Source organism: Temnothorax americanus, unplaced genomic scaffold (assembly GCF_048541705.1).
Source record: "Temnothorax americanus isolate GAGA-0224 unplaced genomic scaffold, ASM4854170v1 Scaffold14, whole genome shotgun sequence".
NCBI classification, from domain to species: Eukaryota; Metazoa; Arthropoda; class Insecta; order Hymenoptera; family Formicidae; genus Temnothorax; species Temnothorax americanus.
The window spans coordinates 846,797-870,990 of record NW_027509275.1 but is presented as its reverse complement, the minus strand read 5'-3'; the positions used below and the strand labels follow the sequence as shown (position 1 = coordinate 870,990).

The 24,194-nt window shown below is 42.1% G+C and overlaps 2 protein-coding genes across 13 annotated transcripts in view; one reads left to right on the top strand and one right to left on the bottom strand.

Annotated features, from left to right (window-relative positions):
• The window catches only part of Soxn (SRY-box transcription factor soxNeuro), a 280,350-nt gene that overhangs the window by 163,125 nt on the left and 93,031 nt on the right, over window positions 1-24,194 (bottom strand). The gene's annotated exons all lie outside the window — the stretch shown is intronic.
• Window positions 8,385-9,811, top strand: LOC143894480 (uncharacterized). Its single transcript, XM_077400784.1, has 2 exons — window positions 8,385-8,492; window positions 8,690-9,811. Exons 1-2 carry the CDS (start codon window positions 8,486-8,488, stop codon window positions 9,430-9,432), a joined length of 750 nt encoding a protein of 249 aa, XP_077256910.1. The 5' UTR covers window positions 8,385-8,485; the 3' UTR covers window positions 9,433-9,811.

Here is a 24,194-nt window from a genome sequence, read left to right as displayed (position 1 = left end):
CAGAGAGAAAATATCTGGCATGGCGCGGCCAACACCACCCGGGGAGCAGTAAAATTTGCTAAACGATGTAAATAATGGATGGGAACAGTTGGACAGTTTTCAGTTATTTTCCTCGCGCGGGCATAATTCAACCGAAATTTATTGCCGCTGCTCAATTACGCAAAATATTGTCAAAAAACGTGGTGACCGCGGCAAACCCTCTCCATTGTGCCATTTCGTTAAAAGCGCCGAACACTCACATTGTCAGCCACGAGCATGTCGTTGAGAGTTTCGATAGTACTGATATTCACGGATGCATTACGTTTAATTGCCGTTAATTATCTTCTGCAACAATACAACCTCGCAGTGATCATTCTAAAGACGTATAAGTCAGATGTACATTAACATGACTAGCAACATATGTGTCGCTGTTAAATAAATACTCATTAATTTGCCATAGTTTTTCAGACTTCAAAAAAAATAACATCTATTAAAAAAAAAAGATGGAAAAGTAAGAGAGAAAGAGAAAACATTATGAACGCTAGTTTGACAGGTTTTTGCGTAAAATTATCACAAGAATTCCGAAACCAAAGAGTCGACAAAAAAATTACCGACAAACAAAAAAATCCGTGCTGTATTTTTTTATCGCGTAACTTTAACATAAAACTCACGTTATGCTATAAAAACGTTGCGTTCGAAAGAGAAAAAGAAAAAAGGGAGGAGAGAAAGAGAGAGAGAGAGAGAGAGAGAGAAAGGGGCGAATTCCGCAAATTTGTTATATATTTTCCAGCTTTGTCGTTACATTGAATTTAAACGGATCCCGCAATTTTCGCACACGCTCGACACACATTTCATTAAAAACCAACGTGTCTCGTGCGGACCAACGTGTTTCCTTTTCCTATTCCTTTCCTTTTTCGTTCAATTGTATTATATACATTGAAACTCGTCGAGCGTGAGTTTTACGTCGCTAAGCTTTAAGGGTAAACGCCTGCCCTCGACCGGCTGACTCTCTCCGTATAGCCGGCCATTTCGAGTTCGATCATTCTTCCATCGCTCTGTAGGTACACCTTCCGCCTTCACCTCCGCCATTGTTTCCGCGAAGTAGCAGTGGTCGAGAGGGTACGTTGTACGCGCGCGAGATACGAATCCCGAGTGGAAATCACGAAAGTCCCGCCGTCGGCGCGCGGGTTTCAGCCCCTTCTAATCTGGTCGCCTAGGTTTCGCCATCGGGTTTCGTCGTGAAGCGCGGAGGAGAAGACGGCGCGGCGGCGAGAACTCACCCATCGGTGAGCGAGGGAGGCAAGAGCGAGGGGAGGGTGAAAGCCGGTTTCCCAAGGGTGCAAAGGAAAGAGTAGGACGGAGAGAGAGAGGAAAGTCCCGCGCGAGGGCGGGACGAGATACGGCGAGGGACACGAAGAGGCAGGATGGAGCGACCGAGGGAGGATGAGGATAGGAGGCGGTTTAAAGGGTAGCGAACGTCTCGACAAAAGCAACCCTCTTAAAGTTCGCCCTACGCTCTGCTTACCAATGCGACTTCGGATCTCGCGACTCCGCGTGCCAGATTCGCTGAACGGAAGCGTCCCGAGGTCGGGAAAAGAGAAAAGCCACGAGAGACATAGGACGAACGAAAACGAGACGCGGACGCGCGTAACCAAATGACGCGCTCTTAAGACAAATGGCAAATTAAAATACGTGTGCATATATGTATATATATTTACACAGCTTGAATGTATCCTTAAAAAAAAATATTGTTGGTTTTTCCCTCAGCCATGTGCTCACCGTTTCTTGCACATGTTGGTTGTTGCTGCAGACAATGCACGCCCACATATTGCTGTCCATTATATGCGTTCAAACGCATATAATAGAGATTTCACTCCATCTGTTTGGGCCATTTAAAGATGCCTTAAGAAGTCATCAATTTATCACAGACCAACATGTGCGAGAACCAACATGTGTATACATAGCTAAAGGACAAATCAAAAACATTTCTTTCCGAGGGTACATGCAAGCATATGAAACGCTGGAACAAGTGCATTAAAAAGCACCGGGATTATGTTGAAAAGTAATGTAATTATACGTTGTTTACTGTTGTTCTAATAAATTAAGTGCGAATAATTATTGACTCGTATATAAAACTATATAAAATCATGAAAAATAAAGAACGAAAGATGCCAAGAGTCTGTTATTATCTCAACGCGACTAATTTTCGCGAATAAATTTTGGAATAATTACCCGTTACAATTGTAGAAAATGTTCTCGTCCGAACTATTCCTGCCGGAAAAATACACCACGCTGCGGCAAACAGATCCCGTAGGAGACGGGTCGTGAGTACGTCGTCGGTCTAATCTGGGACGCGATGCGAGAGCAAACCCTAATCCAGCTTATCCAGAAAGTAATTTTGGGTCCTTTGAAGACGGTCCTTCGCGCGGTCGGGCGCCCCGAAAGAAATCGTCAACCGTGGATGAGAAAAGACGAGAGAGAGGAAAGGAGCGCGAAACCTGCGACTTCCGCCGAATACTCAAGAAGAAGAACCGCACGAAGAACGGAGACACGAAACTTTTCCTCGCGGGATTCTGACTATCAGCGCGCAGATCGCTTGTTCCTCCCGATTCCGCTCGAGAAAATTAGCAAGAAAAAAAGAAAGAAAGAGAGAAAGTGGAAGATTTCCGACCGTGATAAAGTCTTGGCAGAAGAAAAAATTAAGCGCCACGAGTGCTTAAATCCTTCTTTGATTTCCAGAGGTACACGGGTGTTCAAGACTTTATCGTCAAGCCGCAGATTTCTTCTTCAGCGAAAATGTGGTGATTCATTATTCGAAACTCTTAGCTCCTAAGTGACGCCAGTTTAACTGATGGAAGAGTACAGTAATGAAATTGAAATATTTTTGAAACCTCTCCTCTTATTATCTTCGGGAATTATTATAATACGTTTATCGTTGTCATAATCTCTTTCGATTCTTATCGCTAAATATCTCTTTATTTCATATCAAAAAATATTCGTTAAGATAAAAGCCCACTTGACATTAAAGGAAGATTACAATTCTATTATCTGTTGACTATTTTGCTCCGCAAAATTCCTCAAGTTTATAAGTCAAAAATTATCGATGTGCCATACTTCGAAACGCGCGTCATTCATCTTGACTTTCAACTCCGTTATTCACAACTGTTAAGTAATCGAAATCTAAAATAACATGTACGATATTGATTGTGGTGGTGTGCATATTCTCCAAAATGTTCCTTCTTAATTTGCATATAACGCTTGACAATTATAATTACACCTTAATCTATTATTAGAAACATCAGTGTCTGTCAATATTTTACGGCAACGTCATGGGCGACACTTGAGACACCATAATTCGCATAACGTTCTTCACGTAAGTCTAGCCTATCCGATTTCGCGGAAAGTCTACTGAAAAGATGAAATGCTAGAGCCTCCTGTTTTGTGACAGGGGAGCGAAGAGTATGAGACGAGGGATTTTATCGTACTTTAAGGAAGTGGGATCGACAAACCACGCAGCGATGAGATACGCGAGAAATGCTCAACGTTCAATTGATTGGTGGTTATCGACCGGCAGATAAAATATCGCTAGTTTTGTAACAAAATTCGCATAGATAATAACATCGAGCAAATGATATTCAACGTTTGACTGATTTAATGAAGTAACACAATATACATTTCTTATGCATCAAAAGATATAACTGATTAATATTTTATTATAATATATCTATATATATTTTGTTATAATATTATATTAATAATAATATATTCTATACATTTTATGGAATTAAATTTAAGTTAATATAACATATTAATACAAAAATGTTAACCTTTTTAAAACCTCCGTTTAAACTATTATTCTGTGATGGAATCATCTACATTATCTTAAAATAGCGAATTATTAGAGTATCAAACTAATCTTATCAGAACTCAATTCAACAAGATATTCAGCAAGATAAATTTCGTAATCTTTATGAACTTCGAACGAGTGAATCTGATAAAATCGACATAATACGGATTTTAGTTTCTGTATTTTTATCTCTGAGTCATATTAAATTAATGCTCATTTTTCTATTTTTTCTCAATTTTTTGATAATTATAAATAATTCGAATAATTCGGACTTCTTGCTTGAATCTCAAACTGTTCGAATCGAATCTTTCGAGTCTGTAAATTAAAAACAGCTAAACAATCCTAATCTGAATTCAGTTAAGGTCATTGCACGTAACAAAGTTTTAGTTATAATCGTAAGGCCGTAAGAAAATAGACTAATCACACTCGATTATTCTTCGAGCTCAAGGAGAACAATCGACTATTTTCTTACGGCCTTACGATTATGACTAAAACTTTGTTACGTGCAATGGCCTTTAGAATAATATAATAAAATTAGACATATTGTGAGAAGAAAACCAAAAGCTGATTACTTCTCTTTACAATAAATATTATTTTTTTTTCAGACTTTTCTTGATATCTGAATTGTTATCCGAATATTCAGTCGTTGAGAATTGGTCGAATAATTTAATCATTTGTTTGATTAAATATTTTTAAATATTTTACCTTAAACTGTTCGATCGCACGATTCGTCTTAATCTGTATTTGATTTCTGTACTAAACATATTATAAAATTAACAATCGATAATATAATTGATAGTGTGACGGCATATACATGCCGACAATAAATATCTGAGATCAAAATGGCAAATTATCGATCAATGAATCGAGATGGTGAAAGAGGTGGAAGGTGGACAGAAGGGCAAGACGCGAGCCGCACCGGGACATTTCGAGAGTACTTGATGCACTGTCACTCGGGGACTACCCTCTTGCCTGTCCACCATCTAGGCGATTCGAAACAATCTCCTCGACGCGATACGTATGTCGTTACGCCGACTACATATAGGCTTTGCGATCGTGTCGATATATACATATGCAAACACGACTCGAACATGTATGTATGTACGACTGCAGTTTCCTCGTCTGATCAACGAACAATTCAATAATCATATCGAATATCTTTATAGCACTTCATCGTGCGATAGCGCAATCTTATTTCGCGAGTTATCGGAATGATTTCGAAATCCTAAACGGAACTTGCGGCTTTCGCGCGTAATCGGACCGATTGGGAAGAACCGCTGTTCTATCAGGATGGTATGCAAATCCCGGAAGTTAAGTCTTGGAATCCGGTCGCGGTACCGCTCGGTGCACCGAATCACCCGGTAGAATTCCATAGGCACGCGCGTAGGCTATTACCTAACTCTCGCGTATTAGTCTCGCGTACACAGAAGGCAGGATAGCCGGCCGATGGGGCCGCGACTCAGGCGTCCGCAGTTACGTATCTGGAAGCCCGCCGCCGGTTGGTCCGGGGCGGGTAGGTACCGTATTATATACGTAGTGAGGGCTGGAGGGTCCTCACCGCCGCAACATTACGCTGATTGCCTGAATTATCCGCAACCAGCCTGCCTGTGCTCTCCGCTATATACGAGCACGTACATAGCCAGGCGGCCTAGTATATGTATATAGGTATGTGCCTCTCTCGTTCGCATTTGCGTCTGTATATACATCTGCATAGATATATGTATATGTATATGTATATATACATGCCTCTACGTATGTAGAAGCGCATACGCGTGCGACCTGCTTCCTTCCGGCCACACTCTTCGTCGACGTGTACCAGCATACGCATTCGCGAGCTCATGTGCTTTAGTGTCGCCCGTGTGGGTGTGTACATATATATATACATATATATATATATATATATATATATATATATATATGTATGTATAAATATATGTATACCTATATGCATACATACATATATGTATATACACATATACCGTATATACGTACGAATCTCTACGAATGCACGTATATGTATCGTCACGCTCGTAGGATGGTTCACGACGAGAAAATTGAAAACAGAGCTACGCGCGAGCGCGGAAGACGATAGCGCGATATATTCATGAAGGTGGAATAATGAATTGAGACGAGGTATACGCACACATCCCGCATCCTCGATGCTGATGCTGCGCGGCATGCGCGTTATCTAGCTACCGCGTACTGGCAAACCGTCGCGAATCGATCGCTTTATTTTTCAGCATAATGCGAGGTGCTGAGAAATTCAGTCCCTGATACTATCGAAGAATTTTAAACAAGCCATTTATTCTAGTCGTTAACTTGAACGTTTTGTTTCCTGGTACCATCTAGTTTCTTTTTTAAATTTAGTACAATAAGATCGTTTGCTTTCTCTCACTTAATTTAAGTCACTGATCAATTGATAAAAAAAAACTTTGAACTGCACTGTCGATTTAAGATAGATCTTAATAAAAATACAAAATTCACAGGTTTTCAGAAGCAAAGAATAAGCGAAAGATAGATAGATGATTCCATGAAGCGGCAACCCTAGCCATGAGTTCGTTTCGACTGTAACGCGAACTTGCAACAGAATAACGAAAGGGATGGAAGGGAGAGGAAGGGTTAAGGACGCGTATCATACCGTTTGATTAATGTACTTCACCCGTACATATCCGCCTACCTCTGGACGATCCTACATCCTACCTACATGTGGATAGCTCGGACGCGCGCGTCATTTGTTAGTTACGCCACATGGCGAAGCAACGTATACATGGCAGTAACAAAATGTTATGGAGAAAGAGAGAGAGAGAGAGAGAGAGAGAGAGAGAGAGTGCAAAAATTATCTCTAATTTTTTCAATAAACAAGTATTCAATATGTATGGAATAACGAAAATATATAAATGATGCGTACGACAAAAGACCTTACAATCTTAATTTTTCTAATCTAAGGTACATATTTTAACAGATATTTTTCGTATTTGTCATGTTAACGGTACAAACATAATTTCGATCGATCTTTGCTCGCCATCAATCTGATAAATTGCAAGGGCACATTTTTTACACGTGATGTCTTATATTTCGTCATATGCATTTCGTCACAGAACATGCAAAAGATATGTCAGTATCTGAAAAAAATCTCTAGATAAGAAATACTAATGTCCTTTCGGAGTTTTATCGATTGTTATAATGGCTAGAAATATACACGACCATCATCGTCATATTTAGACGATGTAAGTTTTATCAGACGAGAACTGGACCTTACACCAAGGTGAATACAGATCATATGATATAAATGATACCTACGTCAGCGTCAACTTCAATGATAAGTTAAGTGAAGGAAGAGCTCTTACTCATTATTTCATGACTACGATCACATATAATACTTTCTTCGAGTATTATGATAAAATCATTCGTACGTTCGACATTCCTACGAGAGAGGGGGGAGAAGGGGAGGAAGAGAAAGAGAGAGAGCACTTTTATAGTTATACATTTTTATTTTTACAGTCTGGTGTAATTAACTTCAAATGTTGTTAATTCATCCATACCATTATCATTAATTTATTTCAAGATTGCATATATGCACGTAAATTAATTGTATAATGCACAATTTTTTAGATATAAAAAATAATCGTTATATAGAAAAGACCGCAAAAGTAATAATCAACTAATTTAATTCACTTGGCACAACGCGACTTATCCATTGCACTATTTTTATAATATTATCTCTTCATTTTCTTTAATATCAAATGCAACATAAATGCCAATTGCATATTTTAATAAAAATCAAGATAAAATGAGATATTTTTGCACAAAACTTCAACATCTTAATCGATAATCAAAAGTTATATCAAATTCGAAAATTTATCTATGCGCAAATCGCAATGTAATCGAATTAGCTCAAAATGTTATGTCATAAAAAAACTCATTTCTTTCTTATTCAATATTATTATAACTATGGATAGAACATTTTTACTCCATTCCCAAACTTGAACTCAAATGCATAATTTTAATTGGAAAAATGATTTATACACATCTCTTTGCACATTATCTTCCTTAAATATAAAATTTCTGTTGAATAGATAAGAATATTTCAATGTTGTACAATTTCGATTTTTTTTAGCGACTTTTAGATGTCCAACGGTCAACGGTTCTAGTGTTAACTTAGAAAGGTTTGACGATAAAACGTTTTACGAGTTCCGATTGCTATCTAACCGAAAATCATACTCAAGGTTATGATGTCTTATTAACTTATTATATATCTTTTATCAATAATAAATATAAGTCATGCTTGATTAAAATCAAATTAAACGATAAGCACAGTATAATATAAAGTTTAGTTTTTAATTATAATTTTTTACGTCATAGTTTGTAAACTATCGATTCACAATCGATGCTATAATTGCATAAAGATTATTCGTGACCTAAAACAAACGTACATTGGCGTAACAATTTTTCTGCGAAATGTGGCCAATAATCTTCTGTCGGCGAGGAAAGTATATCTTCGATAGATACAATCTGTCCTTGTACCTCGCGATAACGTGATGCATATCTATAAAAGCCGATCCGGCTAAATTCGGCCAGTCACATATTTAAACGAATCGAAGAAGTGTTAATAGGACGAGCGATACGTTTCTTAAGTTCGGGTTGAATAAAGGATAGGCGATGAAGGGTGAGTGTTTAAAAACTTCTATAATAGAACCGTCGATTAAAGTAAAACGATATTTATACGCTGTGTGCTAGAAATTTTTAGCAATTCATATTTATACAAATAATTGACATCTAGTTGGTTGTAATAAAAGCCGGCTAAATCACGATTCGATCGTATCGCGATTAACATTTTAATGATGTGATTTCTGTTCGGCATAGGAATATACGTAATCGCCATCGCCTCCCTGGCATCTTGGGCCGTGAACGCTGCGGACATCGAACCTGAGCCATCTGATCCGAAGGAAGACACCTACGCGAACATTCCCAAAATATGTCCATACCCAGAGCGAAATGAACATAACACCACGACCAACCTCCCACACGAAACTGATTGCACGCTGTATTATAAGTGCTCTGTGGGTCAACCTGTCTTGCAAAGATGCCCCTTAATGACCGAAGGGGATCCAATATCGAGACTGCACTACAATAGACTCCTGCAAGTCTGCGATTGGCCATGGCAGGCCGGTTGCGCCAGTTGTCCCCAAAGATACCGAAATGGAACATTACCGGGCTGGTCTAAAATAAGCGGACCCGGAACCAACAATTGCTATCAGTACTATGAATGCATAAATGGTGTAGGGCACTTGCGTACTTGTTACTCCGGGTGCTTCAGCCGCACATGTCAGGAATGCGTTCCGAACAGGGATGGTGGAAGATGTCCAAATGGTCCGCCTACACAGCCGCCACCTACAACGCCATCAACTCCATCAACTCCATCAATTCCACCTCCTTGCATAAGCGGCGATAGAAGAGCTCACGAATGTGACTGCGGAAAGCATTATACATGTTATACTCCTGATTGGTACTCCACAGACTGCAGTGGTGGTCTACACTTTAGCCCCAGAACAAAAACGTGTCTACCACCAAACGAAGCTGGTTGCCTGCTACCGAGGAACAAATAAAAGCAACAAAAAACTTGGAAAACTATTCGAGGCTAATTTTCAAAAATAGATGGTGTCACAAGTGTGGTTGCGAGTTATCTTACAAATGCAAATATAAAAAGAAGGCCCACTGTCCTTTCCACGGAGATTTTTCTTCGATAAAGATAGAAATGCGATCCTTTTTCGCTGGCCCCCCTTCGCTCGAAAAATGTACAAATACCCCCAAATGTAAAAATCATGGAGACATTTGTGCATGGATGACCATCGATTTCGGAAGATCCTAAGCTGAAAATAGTGACAAGTACGAAAAGCAAATTGCTTCACTAAAACTATTATTATTATTATATTTGTACGAGTAGATTAGTTTGCTAAGATATTTTAATAAATCTGATAATACGTATGATCGTTTTCTTGCAACTTTCATGTCAATGTAATCCCCCATCATACGACAAATCACACACACATATACACTCGCTGTTTTGTCTCACTTCCAATTCAGATAAAAAATTTAAGATAAAAATAATCTTATTTGATAATCTGTAGCAAAATAAGTCAAAAGGTATCTATTATCGTTCGCGTATAATCGCAATGTCAGCAAATACAGATACAAAACGTCACATTATCAACGCAAATTGTAAAAAAAAAATTAAAATTAAAATTATCAATCCAAATTCCTTCCGGTAATCTTTAATCGCATACTACGAATCTTATCATCCAATCGCACACCCATGGACGAAATTTCACAATGCGTGCGTAAGTATTATTTGTGTAAAATCGCGAAAGACAAAATTAAAAAGGCTTGCAAAAAGCAGAGAAATACCGGCGGCATTTCGATTCCGGTGACACAGTGACACGGAGCCTATCAGCCGAAACCCTCCATTCGGCGGTCGTTTCTGATAAATAGAACGGTACCGGGAACAGTGTCGCGAGTCCCGACAATGGGCCGCCGGAAGACCGGGGCAGCTTTAATTTCCCCCCGTAGTTCCTGGCAATTACCGCGCGGCGCGACCCGATAGCCATCTCTATCTCCGACCACAATGCCGCCAGTTCCGACGCACCCCGTTCCTTGCCACCTTGCCAGCGATTTACTTCCCTCCACGCCCACGGAACGTCGTCGACCTTCGACGATTTTTCTTGTCCCGACGTGATACATGAGCTGTCCGATGTCCCTACAACCGATTGGACAACTTCGCAAATTATTGATGAGAAAAATCTAGATATATCCTCCAAAAGTATCTCCCTAGAATATCGAAAAATTACATTCTGCAATTGTGCGTGGTATCCTTGTTAATTATCATATGATCGAAGATGTTCCTCATTGAACAATTTTATTGTTAAATTAAAAATCATTGACATCGTCGTGCTACTATCAGAAATATTCATTACAGATTCGTACAGATCAAAAGAATTGATTTATAATTATCAGCGGGAAACCTCCAATGACTTTGAAATTAAAATTTATGAATTATTTTCTCGGGTGCCCCACAAAGCACCTGCATTAATTTTTTTTCTCACTTATATGAAATATATCTGATATAGCATTTATAGATATTGCACGATTAGTTTCTTCCGAAGCCGTTACTTATTTATGTAAGAGAAACACGTGCGAAGCAGCGCCCGACCGAAAGTCGGGTCGGGTGTTTAACAACTCGCGGCCAAACTTCTTCGAGAAGCTCGTAAATGGTGCGGGACGATTAGAGCGCGACTGCTTAAGTTCGGTCACCGGGGAAAGCAGAAGAAGAAGGAAAGGGTGCGCGACAGCGGGTAAATTCCCCTCCCCTTCTTTTTCACCCTCTCTCTCTCTCTCTCTTCCCCTCTCTCACGGCAACATTATCGTGTTTTAATTTAACTTGCAGCTGCACTTTAATTAGACTTTGGCTGAATGAGGAGACGACGCTCGACGGGCAAAGCGAATAAGTACTGGCAAGTAAACGGGAGGCGAAGCGAGCGAACTCTATTCCTCATCCATTTCCCTGTCCCTTGGCGACCTCCTCTGCGCCTTCCTCCCTCTCCCCATACCATCTTCTCCATCCCCATCTATCTACGGTTAGACAGAAAATTCGAGTGATAAGGAAAGAGCGCAGCGGAAAAGGAAGGTAATTGGCCAATGCCGACAATACGGCTGGCAACGTCGCTTCTACTTAATTTTTCTTTTCTCTGCGACTTCACTTTGTAATAAGAAAGATATTCCTTGAGGTGCACATCTTCGACATGATTATACGAGAAACTAGTATAATTTCTGAAAATATTTGAGAATTATCGCGTTTTTTCTTAGTTTTATATTCTCCGAGAAATATTCATGGTCTGTTTTTTTTTTCTATCATTTTGAATTTCATTAACATAATTTCATTAACATTAATTATTTGCAATTTAATTTGCAATTTAATATTTTGTTAATTAAGAGTAAATTAAATAGATTGCAGGCAATAACTTTGTCAGGTACTTTTTATCGCGTAAGCTACTAGATCGCGTTCTGCCGAATTTCAGAATTCGTTGCCGGATCTCCCTGCTTCGAACACCTCAAAAAACGCGCTTCCGACGTAAGGGCGTTTCCGCTCACGGCCATTCAACTGTCGATATTACTCCGCTTGCTCGCACGAGCGCGAGACGCCAGCTGCTTTCCACAGTCGTACATTCTTCGCGGAGCTTGCAACGCGAAACGCAATAAATCTCCCGACTCTTCCTCCCGTAACGTTTCCCGTTGCTCGAAATAATGACATAGCGAAGCCATGATTCGTGTAAGTCGGTTTTCAATGGCGCCCCTCATCTCGCGCGTACCGGTGTCTCTTCGCGCTTAATGAACGCCGAAACTGTCGCGAAGCCTCGCCCATACCTTAGCGGCACCTTTTCCATCCCCCCACGCTCGTCGGCATGAGCTTCGCCAACAATCTTGACAATGGCGGGTCTTCGTACTCTGACGATCGACATCAAAGGCGATCGCGAAGTCCTATCATGATCCCGTGAACATTCAACCGAGTGAATTAAACACAGCGATCAAATTCGGCAGACGGAGTTCTCGAAATCACGTGCAACTTCGAAACGACTCAGCCTTCTCGGACTGTCACGTTTGACAATGACAAACACATGAAAATTAAGATTTTGTTCTATAATCAGTTCTCGAGAGAGAAACTTATTTATCCAAATAAAGAAATTTGGAACTTATCTAAAATCACAAAAAATTGGACGACACGTTTCGACCTATTATTTTCCTAATTAAAAAAAAATAGTGGATATTATTTTAGGACGATGCATAATGATATTCTTATTTACAATTGCCTATCTTCAATGTTCTAAACATTTTTCTCGCATTTCTCTTTCAATTTCATTTTATTTTTCTTTCTTTCATTTTTTTAGAAGGTTCTCTCTAATACTATTTCCGTATTCCATTGAGAACCTCTGTCCCCCCCCCCACCAGGTCGAGAGCACTTATTCGGGCCATAACTCCTGCGCGTGTGTTCCCTCCTTTCTGCCATCCCGCCCTCATAAATACACGAGAAAGAGGAACAGCAGACCGACGAGAAGGAAGGATAGCAGTAGGAGGGGTACGGCAAAACCCGGGGACGAAAACGGCGAAGTCATACTGCCGAAGGGATGCCACGAGCGGCGGATGCGGAACACGAGAATCCGGGACTTTAAAACAAATATATCGCGCGTAAATCCAGCGTGGATGTACGTAAGTCTCCTGCCGGGGGGATCCTTGGATGTATCTCCCAGAACGAAGACAACGTCGCGAAACGCCGCGAGGAAAGAGAGCGGAGCAAATTGCCGACATTTTGCTTTACATATTTCCCGCGAAATTGTCACAACCGTGGCGAGAGGGGAAAAAAGATACGATCGTCAAACAGTCAAAGAAACGAGAAGTAAGGCGGATCCTAACCCTCGGAAGACGGGGTCACTCGTGACCTATGCCTTGATTCTGTTTTGTTTAGATTTTAGATTGTGAGGCTCAAGGAGTCTAGTAACTTAAGCCTTCCGCTATTCTGTTTTAAGCAATAAGGCAACTCGCATGAATTCAAAGAAAACGATCCAAAGAAAATTTTCATGTAAAAATTTGTTTTGCAACACATGCAAGAGAAACTTTACTATGGGTCAGAAATGACCAAGGGTTAAAGTCTCATTCCTCTTCTCTTCCTTTTACACGAAAATTTGTGTAACTATTTTTTAATACTTTTTCTTGTAATCTTAGATTTATATATTTGAAACTTTGTGAGTATGACGGAAAAAGAATTGGCTTTCAAGCAGAATCGTCCAGAGTTTTCCGTCTGGACCGACTGAACCCCGTAGCAGACCGAGCGTACATATCCCGTAGGCGAATACCAGGATTCATGAATACCAAAGTATTTGCCAAGCGCGTACCGATACGCGGAAGCGTCGTGCGGACAATTTTACGTCCACGCGTGCTTGTCTTGTACTTTCGTTTTGCCACCGAAACGTATCGGTATATCAGAAAGACTACTTAATACGCAAAATTGCTCTATATGACGGAATAGTTGGGACCCGACATTTTTTTCTAGCTCTAGTAAAGCTCGAGGGCTATCTCTCGATACTGAAGTAAAATCGCCGTTCTTCCGAGGTTGGATTCTGGCGGTCGCACTTCGCAGGAACTGCGCGTGCGAGTGTCTCATACCCTGTATAGCAACGTGGGCTCGGTAATACGCGTCGTGCATGTAGTCGGGCAAAGTCCCCGCGGGCTTAATACGGTATGCACGTCTGTCGTTCGCAAGCTCGACCCTATGCGGGCTCGAATCCGCTACCAAGCTAATATTCCACGAGAGGGCCCTGGGCTACGTGCTCGGACTCGGAAAACTCGGTAGACCCGTCGAAGCCCGCTCCCTGATACCGAGCAGTCGCGTCAGATCGGACAAAAGCGCGGGTAATTGCCGCCAGGCCGCGATATATTTCGTCAACGGATAAGTCAGACTCGATATTGTAAATATCCACAGGCGGGATAAGATAATAATCCACCAATTTGCCAGACAATTAATTTAGAAGTTAAGAAAGTTGACGTCACGTTTGCATCGGTATCGCCGCGATTCATTCTGATCTCCAAAGATTTAATTAATACAGCATGATCTTTCAAATCGTTACTAATTTTTTGAAAGGAGAGTTAGGAAAAAAATCTTCTTTATCGAGAAATATTTTACTTGATTGGCTAATGATTGATGATTCGAACGCGCAAAATATTTATATTATTTTTTGCTTTTTCTTCAAGCTTATTTACGGCAAAGTTCGTGAATAATGTAAACAAATACATATTGTTGTAATAATAAAAAATACTAATATTAAATCTTTAAATATATTTAAGAAGGATAATATTCGCTTTATTTTTCGTAGCCGACAGATAAAATAGGATAGTGTGTGCCAGTTAATCATAACGATCCGCATGCATATACTCGATACCTGTTAACGATCATAACATACAATCGTCATTTAATCCTACCCGCGTAGATGCATACCGCGAGCGTGTATAACGTATATCGCAAATAAAAAAAAACCGTGCATCGCATCCGTGCGATCGACAATGGTCACCCCGAAAGTTCGTTTGCGTCCCGCTTGCCGGTAGGTAGCGGATGGTTTTGAAGCTCCCGCTGTCGGGGGTGGTTGGGGCGACGATGGTGACGGTAGGGTTGGTGCCGATGTGGATTGGAGAGTGCGCCACAATGGCAAAGCGAAGAACAAAGCCTATCCACGGGTAATTCGAAATTCGTAGTGCTCTCTGTGCCTGCACGCTCGTAATTAACGGTAACCTCGTGTTCGAAGCCGATTAAAAAACGAGGGGGAAAAAGGAAAAAGGACGTCCTATAATTGCACGTCGAAGCGGCCGCATCCAGTCGATGGCGCTTTTAACGATCTTTAGAGGGACTCCACGGCACGGAACTTTGATGTCTGCTTGCTTGATCGAGACTACAATGATATTAACGATCGCATGGCACGGAAGGACGAAGATGCTGCGTTTTTCTTGAAAATTGATTTTCGTCACTCATCTAAGCAACTATTGTTTAATACTATTAGAGCAGCATCTCAATCCGTGTAATCCGGACAGAAAATTATATATTAATTACGAGCAATTAAATGGATTCTAACTTTAGGGTTCAATGTCTTTAGAAAGACAGCTATTAAATCAGCCATCTCTACTTATGTTCACATCCCTTTGATTGACCTGCAATCAAACGCTAGGATAAAGGAGGAAACCTTCGCAAAATCATATTCATTAACTGGTTTTTCACAATTAGATTTATCGATGTTGGAATAATGATACAGAGGCACACACATACAAAAGAAAAAGAGCGAATAATATAAGCATATAAAATACGTTTTAGGACGAAGAAACAGACGTGAAACCTACTGGAATAATTGCCAAAATATTCTAGACCTATTCTAGACCAATCGGTTAAGATGGAGAAGTAATGAAAGAAGAAAGAGAATAGAGGGCAAAGAGAAAGAAGGAGAGATATGGGCGGATAGAGCGGGAGAGCAGAATGGAGGCACTGAGGAAGGAGACGAAAAATAGGAGAAACAAAGAGAAACGGCGACGGAAGAAAGGGGGGAAGCGAGTCCCGGTTTCCTCTCGCGATCGAGACGACGACGACGGAGCCTGAGCGGGAAAGAAGGAAAGAGGAACGAAGAGGAGGAGATAGTGGGAGTGCCCAAGATGGCGCCACGCGGTGAAGCTGCTGTAGGAGGTAGGAGGCGAAGAGAGGTAGAGAACGCGGACACGCGGGCATAGGGAGGCGGTGGGTAGTAGGGTGAAAGATAAATGACGTGTCCACCGCTACAACCACCACCATCTCGCGTCAACGTCGTTGCCACCAACAACGCCTCGCGGGTACGCGAGAGAGGAGCGGGAAGAAGACGCGAAAAGACGATGAGAGAAAGCTTCCATTAAACATAAGCTACTCCGCGCGTTCGCCTGCTTACTCGCCCGCTCACTTCGATTGTCGAAGACCTTCTCCTTCACGCGTTTCAGCGTTCGACGGACGGTCCGCGGGACCAAAGTTCGCGTTTTTCAAAGGCGCGATTATTACCGCGACGTAATTCGTTTCGTGCGAGTAAATCCCTATTCTCAAATATCTTAAGGGAACTGTACGTTTCATTGATATCACTAAAAATGTTTGATTAATATCGCATTAAATGCTGTATGAAAATCCAACTTGGTATCAAGAGTCAACTGCTAATTTCATTCATTTTTTCACTCTGATCGTAAACTATATGGCTAATCTATCGCTCATTAAAAATGCAATGGTTCCTTAAAAACAAGAACAGAATTGACAGCTTAATAATATAATATAAAACTCAAAAAATACTTCAATAAAAATGATGAAAAATTGATTGGATTGTTATCGGTTCGCAAGAAAAGAAATGCGGACAGCGGGGCGCTAGAGGACCTCCTCGAGGTCCTGGAAAGATTCAAAGTACGACAGATAAGCTTATACGAGTTTACGGTACTGTGTGAATCGACGGTGACGGGAACAGAGAACTTGCGGGATCTCTATCCCTCTCCCGTCATTCCGATGTTATGAACTATCGGAAGACACATTAGCGCAAATCTGCGAGGCCGATAACTCGGCACGACACCAACCGATGCGGAAGGTCGGCGAAGAAGGACGGAGCGACGAAGGAGGCGATGTAGAGAGAAGAGAAGGGCGCGTAGAACGCGCCGCCGGCTCTGTCGCCGGGGCGTCAAATTATTCTGCGATTAATAATCCGCGCGTTACACGCGTGATCGGGTCTTTATCGCTACGCCCGCCGCGTCGCTCTCCAGTCCGCCTTCCTTCCTTCCTGGCAACCAAACCCCGAAGGTATCAATGCTCGTGGTACGTCAACGCGATTGTCCCTGTGTGTCGGCGGCATTTATCGCTTCGCGGAACGCGTATAGATCGATTGCACGACAGGATCCTTTAATGAGACGCGTCACGACAACGCGTCCCAACTGTTTCGCACGACATTCAGCTCGTGGCCAATAATGAGTCTGATCCGAATCGTTCGATCATCAGGTTTTGTCAATTTCCCTTGACTGTACTTTAAATTCTTGAATTCATCATCACCAAGGGAATATCCTCGTACCGGCGCGCGTTTCACACACACTAAATCTTGAAAAATTTATCCCTAACTTTAATGTTCTAGATTTTGACAATGGATGAATAAGTAAATACATTATTTAAATCAAATTTTCAATAAAAAATTTGTTGACAAATTGGCTTTAATTTCTTTTATTATTATTATTATTATTATTATTATTATTATTATTATTATTATTATTTCTTACAAGTTACGCTCCTTAACTACAGTTAATTATCGTCAAACACCCGATAGATTTTTGCGTCAGCTCCGTAAATAATGAAGTGACGTTCGCGCGTCCGGATCGCGAATACTAATCGTGACGCGGCGTGACACCACATTCGAATATTCCAACTCCAACTTATTTCACCTTTCGGGAATGCAGCCTTTTTAAGCCCGCATTTCGACGGGCGACACAAAGAGACCCCATTGAACGGAAGTCCGCCACGTAGTGCGTACGCGTTCCGTACGTCATCATTCTCGCTCGGTCCCGTATTGTACAAAGAAGAATATTCGCGCACGCGCGCGTCCACGTGGGTGTGCAAAAGGGTGATATCACCCCCGTTAATGCGATGCAGGCGCGATGATCCGAGAGCAATATACGATGCTCTCTCTTATTATGTCTCTTTCTTTCCCTCTCCGTCTCGCGAGTCTCCCCTCGAACCCCAGGCGGCAGCGGGATAACCTCGGCAGGACCCCCCTTCGGGCGCCCGGGACACCGCGATATTGCTTGTTTTATTGGAGCGTAAGACCTGCTTTCTCCGACACCGTCTCCGACGCGGGTTAACAGCCAGGATCTCGCGGAGGAAAAAAGTCATTTCACCGGATACTTAGGAGCGGAAAGCCGGAAAGCGTCGTGTCTCTCGAGGGCGAAACGATCCTCGATTTCGCGCCCGGGTTGGTGGCTGCGATAAACGAAACAGATTGCGGCACATCGGGAAAAGATACGCGTACACGAATATATCCGCGTTTTATGAAAAAGCGCCGGGCCGCTTGGAATAATTTAATAGCCGTGTCGCACTCGGCAGCCACGTCGTCTCGCGCATTTATAATCGACGTGGCTGGTCGGATGAATATTTTGTTCTTCGCATTATTGCACATAATTGCCGTCGCATTATTGCACATAATTGCCGTTAGTTTTGAATACCTTCGTGCTGCTAGACGCGAATTTCTTTTCTTTAGATAACAAAACTATTTAATGAATTTACAGTCAGTTGTCATTTAAGTTAGAACGCAAAAAGATTTGACAAGATCAAGACGAGAAATTTTTATATAAATAAATTATAGCACATACGTAGATATATCTATTTTGGATATATTCATCAATAATATTCAAATTCAGCAAAATCGTCTAGAACCCGTTCTGTTTCGACAAAATGGCGAGAGAACGGAATGGGAGAAAGGGAGAAAGGTGAAGGACGGAGTGGCGCGGGAAATGAGGAGCGAGCGTGCGCGCGCGCGCAACCGGATACGAGCGAGCGCGACAGAGGAAACCGCGCCGGACCAGAAAGAGAGAAGTCTACTAAATTTATCAGTGGTCATCCGAGGGCGGAACCGAGGCCGGGGACAAATTCCATCGCGAGCGTCGCCCTCTTTCGCGAACGAGCACACGGAACGTTAGCCGGCGCGAGGGCGGGATGGTCGGGGTGAATGGTTGGCTCGTTGGCCGGCGACCGAGCGATTCTGCCCCCTCGTCCTCTCTCTCACCCTTCTTCGTCTGTCGCGACCCGGCGTAAGTCATTGCGGCTGACCGGAAGTCACGGGATCACCGGAACTCGGGATATTTATGCGAGCGCATCCACCGACCGGAGCATTACCCGTAATAAGGAAATTGCGAATTTATTACAGGAGCCCTCCACCACCCCCCTTTGGTTCCTCTACGTTGTCGGCACCCTCCCGTCCACCCCGACCTTCTTCCTCTTCTTCGTTATTGTCCGCCGTCGAGTCGAAGGGGGTCCGGTCCGAGAGTTATTTCGGCTTTTATGGGTCGAGACCGCCATGGGTCATCCGGCAACGTTCCAGATGATGGGGAAAAAAAGCTGCGACAAGAGTGGGTGGTGGGGTGTAGCGAAAGAGGAACGAAATTGATTATTCGAGCTCTTTGGCTACCACGAAATCCATATCATTCCTTTCGAACTATTGTAGAAATACCCCACGACGTCGGCAGGTGAACGATTCGGAGAATATGCGAAGATAAATTCGAATCTATTCCGGATTACGTGAAAATTTGCAGTTATTGCACTATCGCTCATGATTCAAAAATTCCAGAAGAAATAATGGATCGTTTTCTTAATAAATTTACATTAATGCGTCTCTGTGTTTTTTTGCACTCCTAAAATATTTTTAATTATTTAGAATTATGAATGCGATCCTATTCTAATACCAATATCTTGTATTAAAATTTTCTCTTTCTCATTTACGGCATGTTTATAGTGAAAAAAATTGTATCTAGAATCTGACAGAGAGCTAGAATCTCTCGTTCATTTATTTAAAATATTTCTCCGGGAAAAGTGTGCAACGTCATGCATACTATCTGCATATACGTTATATATGTTAAGATAGAACAAGCTCATCGTCTTATATTGTGACAACCGTGCGTTAAATGAGATTATATTTCACGTACAAGCATTTGTTCGGCCATGCGTTACGTCAAAATCGCAGCGCGCACTCGACATGTAAAATTCAAGGCATTTAGTACATTATGAAGTGGCTTTATTAAATCATGATACGTTAATAAATTAAATTATGGATATTAAAACAGCCTAATACTAAATAAAAGCATATTATGTCGCGACGGTGAAAATTTAATCATGTAACGAACGTAATATCGTTATCATTAAGTATGTAGGAGAACTAATAACAATATGATTATAATAATTATTATTGTTATCATTGTTGTTAAGTACCTTAAAACTTTCACAAAGAGCGAAGCGAACCACCCCACGCGAAGTTTCCATTGAATGTGCGAGACCCGTGATTTTCGTGTTGGCGTTAATTTTCGTCAGCGACGATGCGAGATTCGCGTGGATCCTCGGTAACGCTAAGAGACGCAAATCCGCGAGAAAGAAAAAGCGTGTCACGGGACCTGGATACTGTGAGCGAAAGCCACAGGGGACTATTAGCACACATCATCGACAGCCGGGTCGCTGCTCGTGATGCGCCGGCATTGTTGTGCCCGGTTAAGCGCTGGCAGGAGGCGTGGTTCCGCGATAATTCATTCTTGATTGCGTGTCTGATACATACGATCCGTAATTATACCGCTGTGCCATGTGCATACGCCCGTCCTCGAAATCATTCGGGAGAACACCCGGGAACGAGGCCGTTCATTCGCGTCTCCTCGCGCTACTCCGCGCGCGCGATTGTTTTGTTTTCCTCGATTTTCCGACCGGTTTCGCGCGTTCTCAGCTTCGTTAATTTCGCTCGCTGCACTTGTGATTTACGAGAGCGCAGGGAGAAACCCTATTCGGATAAGTCGATACCGCTGGCAATTCATGTCACTTTCGAGATGAAAGAACGGAGAATAAATAATATATTGGGCAAGGTTGGATTTGTATGATGCATGCACAAATTTGTGGAAAAAGAAGACACCGTCTAAAATGACATTTCCAAAGAAGTTTCGCCTCGAGCTTCAGCAGGATTGTAGACTGCGTTCAATGATTCGTCGAGTGTTACATTGAAAAACGAAGTCACGACTCCTCTCTCCGCCGCGCCGCGAGAGAGGAACATGCGCGCGAGGAGGCTAGGCGAAATGAGGCAAGGCGGAGGCGAAGCAAGGTGAGGCGAGACGAGAAGAGGCGAGAGAAGAGAGGCCAAGGTGAAAGAGTCAGGAGAGTTATTGATGATGCATGGGCACGGACACCGCCGGATACTGGATACTAACGTAACTCCCGTTTCATCCATCAAGCTAAGGGATTCGGCTTAATATCCCCGATGACCGCGAACGTGGCTCTGCATCTCTAATTCGTCGCCCCCGCCTCTCGCCGAGAGGTGTTGGTGGTAGTTCTCGTCGTCATCGCGGTTCTCCTTTTTTCTCTCTTTTCTTTTCTTTCTCCCCCCCTTCTTGTCTCGTTGTGTTTCTTCACTGCTTTTTCTTACGACCGCCCGGCCCGGGGTCCTTGACGTGCCGAAGACGGAATTCCTGGCCTAAGCGTCGAATAATTGGGTGAAATATTAGCGGCCTCTAATGTCGTCGCGCTACTAAAAAGACCCGCTTGATCGAGCTGAGTCGCTCGTGAACGTAACAAAATCACGCGGGGATTACGACGTTTGATTAAAGCATGTCGATCAAACTGTTACACGAAAATATCAAGCCAGGGCGTTGCGAAATTGAAACCGGTATAAAAGTAGCACAAGAGTCGAGTGCAAAAGTTGAACGTCTCTCAATATTCTAAACAGATTATCATATATATATATGTATATATATATATATATATATATATATGCGTTAAAAACATTTAAATATAAATATATAATTTTTTTATATAGTTACGTAAGTTACGAAATTTTTTTAATTAATATCAGAATACTAATTAATTCATATTATATAGTAAGAATTTGTTAAGTATTAAGCTCATTTTCAACTTTATTGAGCAGATGATTAAAGGCGAAACAATATCACGTATTGGAGCAGAATGCTTTGAAACTTACAACGCTTTTAAAACAAACGGCTACAATTGACGGCACCTAATTTCGTTTCCACGCGGTCATTTTCGCTGGTCGTCCCGCGCGCAAAGTTTGCGCAGCCTCGTCCCTCGGGGGTAGGCCGGTCCCCGAAGAATTTCCGCCCTATAAACTTCAAATCCAATCTGCGCCGCGGTATATCGAGCGTATGCCAAACGTGGCCTGGCCCTGGCAAAATATTGGACCTACGTACACACGTGTACACCGTGTATATCGGCAGCAGCGATGGACGCGCGTGAGCCTACAGCCGCGGCTTCACATCGCTTTGTATGTACTTGTATCGCCGTACGTACACTTAAAACACGCGCACGCGGATTGGTATGCGCGCTACGGCGTACCATGAAATCCCCACAGGCTGTTTGACCGTACGGTAGACGAGGCGGCATTATGTGAGCTTGATTGGCAACGGCAAACGTTTGCTATCGCTGTTGCAGATTTTGGTCAGCATATCCGATCACTTTACCAACGGTAAGTACCTGCCCGTCTCAAAGATAACCCGAGATCGATCGCCGTTGACACGGTAAGTCTACGCCGTAAAGATATCAATTATGGATCATAAAGATATAATCCCCTGTTATTTTGAAAATTGGGCAAATTTGAGACGTAATCAGAATACAGAACTTTGATTATTTTTTAGTAAAAGTAGTTTAATTCTCGGCATTCTGTAGCAGGGAAAATCTACACCGTTGTGAGGTTCTAACTCGATTACAATTATTTTAATTTGTGTGTAATTTATGAGAAAAATAACAAAGATTTTATTAATATGTCGGTTTTATCCTATTATTTGAAATTGTATAATAAAATAAAATATTACTAGATGTAACATATTTCCCCCTCCGTTATTTCCTTATCGAATACTTTGCGAACGAGTACGAGCAAGTGCATTTTTACACCATTCTTCGTATATCCACCCTCGATTACCAACTTGCACACTTAGATCAATCGCCGAAAGCTCAAGTTTCACGAATTCTCGGCAAAGTTCTCAGCAACCACGTCGCTCGCTCTCCCTCTCTTTCTCTCTTTCTTCCTCGCAATTCTCCGATTCCGCATACATACGCTCACAAGCGCGACCGTGAGGGTTCGCAAAAGGGAACAGATGCAGTTGCGGCACGATGTTTAAGGATAATTGCGATCGGTCGAGAGGCCATGTCTCCCTACACCACGTTGCGCGTTCTGCCAAACTGCTTGAAACTTCCCGGGATCGTGATCGAGAAGAGGGCCATTGCCAAAGGCTTTGCTATACGCAAATACCACGGCCTTACATGGATATATTCCTGGAGAATATATATATATTGCGAAAGTAAAACCTAGCTTTGTATCACACATCAAGTACCGAAACTTATCAAGTTTGCATGTAAAAGAGTAGAGAAAAAAGAGACAATTACTTAACTCCAAATTGAAATAAAACTTTAATACAAAATTTATTTACTTTTTTCTTCAAAATTATAATTTTGCTTCTAAAGAAATAGCAAAACTTTTTACGGCAATGAAACAAACGAAGAACTGTTTAAGTTTCCGGCAAAATATATTTTACTTCATTTTTTTTACTTTCCTAATTCAATTGTTTTGGTATTTAATAATGGTTTTTGTTGATTTATTATAATATTATACCTTTATAGAATTCTAATTGCATTCGGATATTAGAGCTGTCTCGCATATGTCAAAAGCTATTAGGCATCAAAGAGTAAAACGTCTCCTACTCCACATTTGTCCGTGAGGAAGGCGCGTGTCGAAACTTGCAGGACCAGTCACGTCCGGACGAAGAAAAGATCGTTCGAGAGAACCGCGAAGTGAATACGTGTCCGACGCGTCGCGGCGCGGCAAGTTATTTCGCTAATGCAGCCGCAACGAATCCATCCGACGAAGTGCACGAGTTTACGGCGCGAGGGGTTCAGCGGGGAAGAAAGGAGGCGGTCGACAGAGGAAAAAAAACGAAGTCCACGGTATTCCCACTCGGTAGAATGCATCGTCGAGAAGTTCACGCTTCGCAACCGCACGGCCTCCCCGTCGGAAACCGTTCTCCAACGCGAACTTCATGATTACAG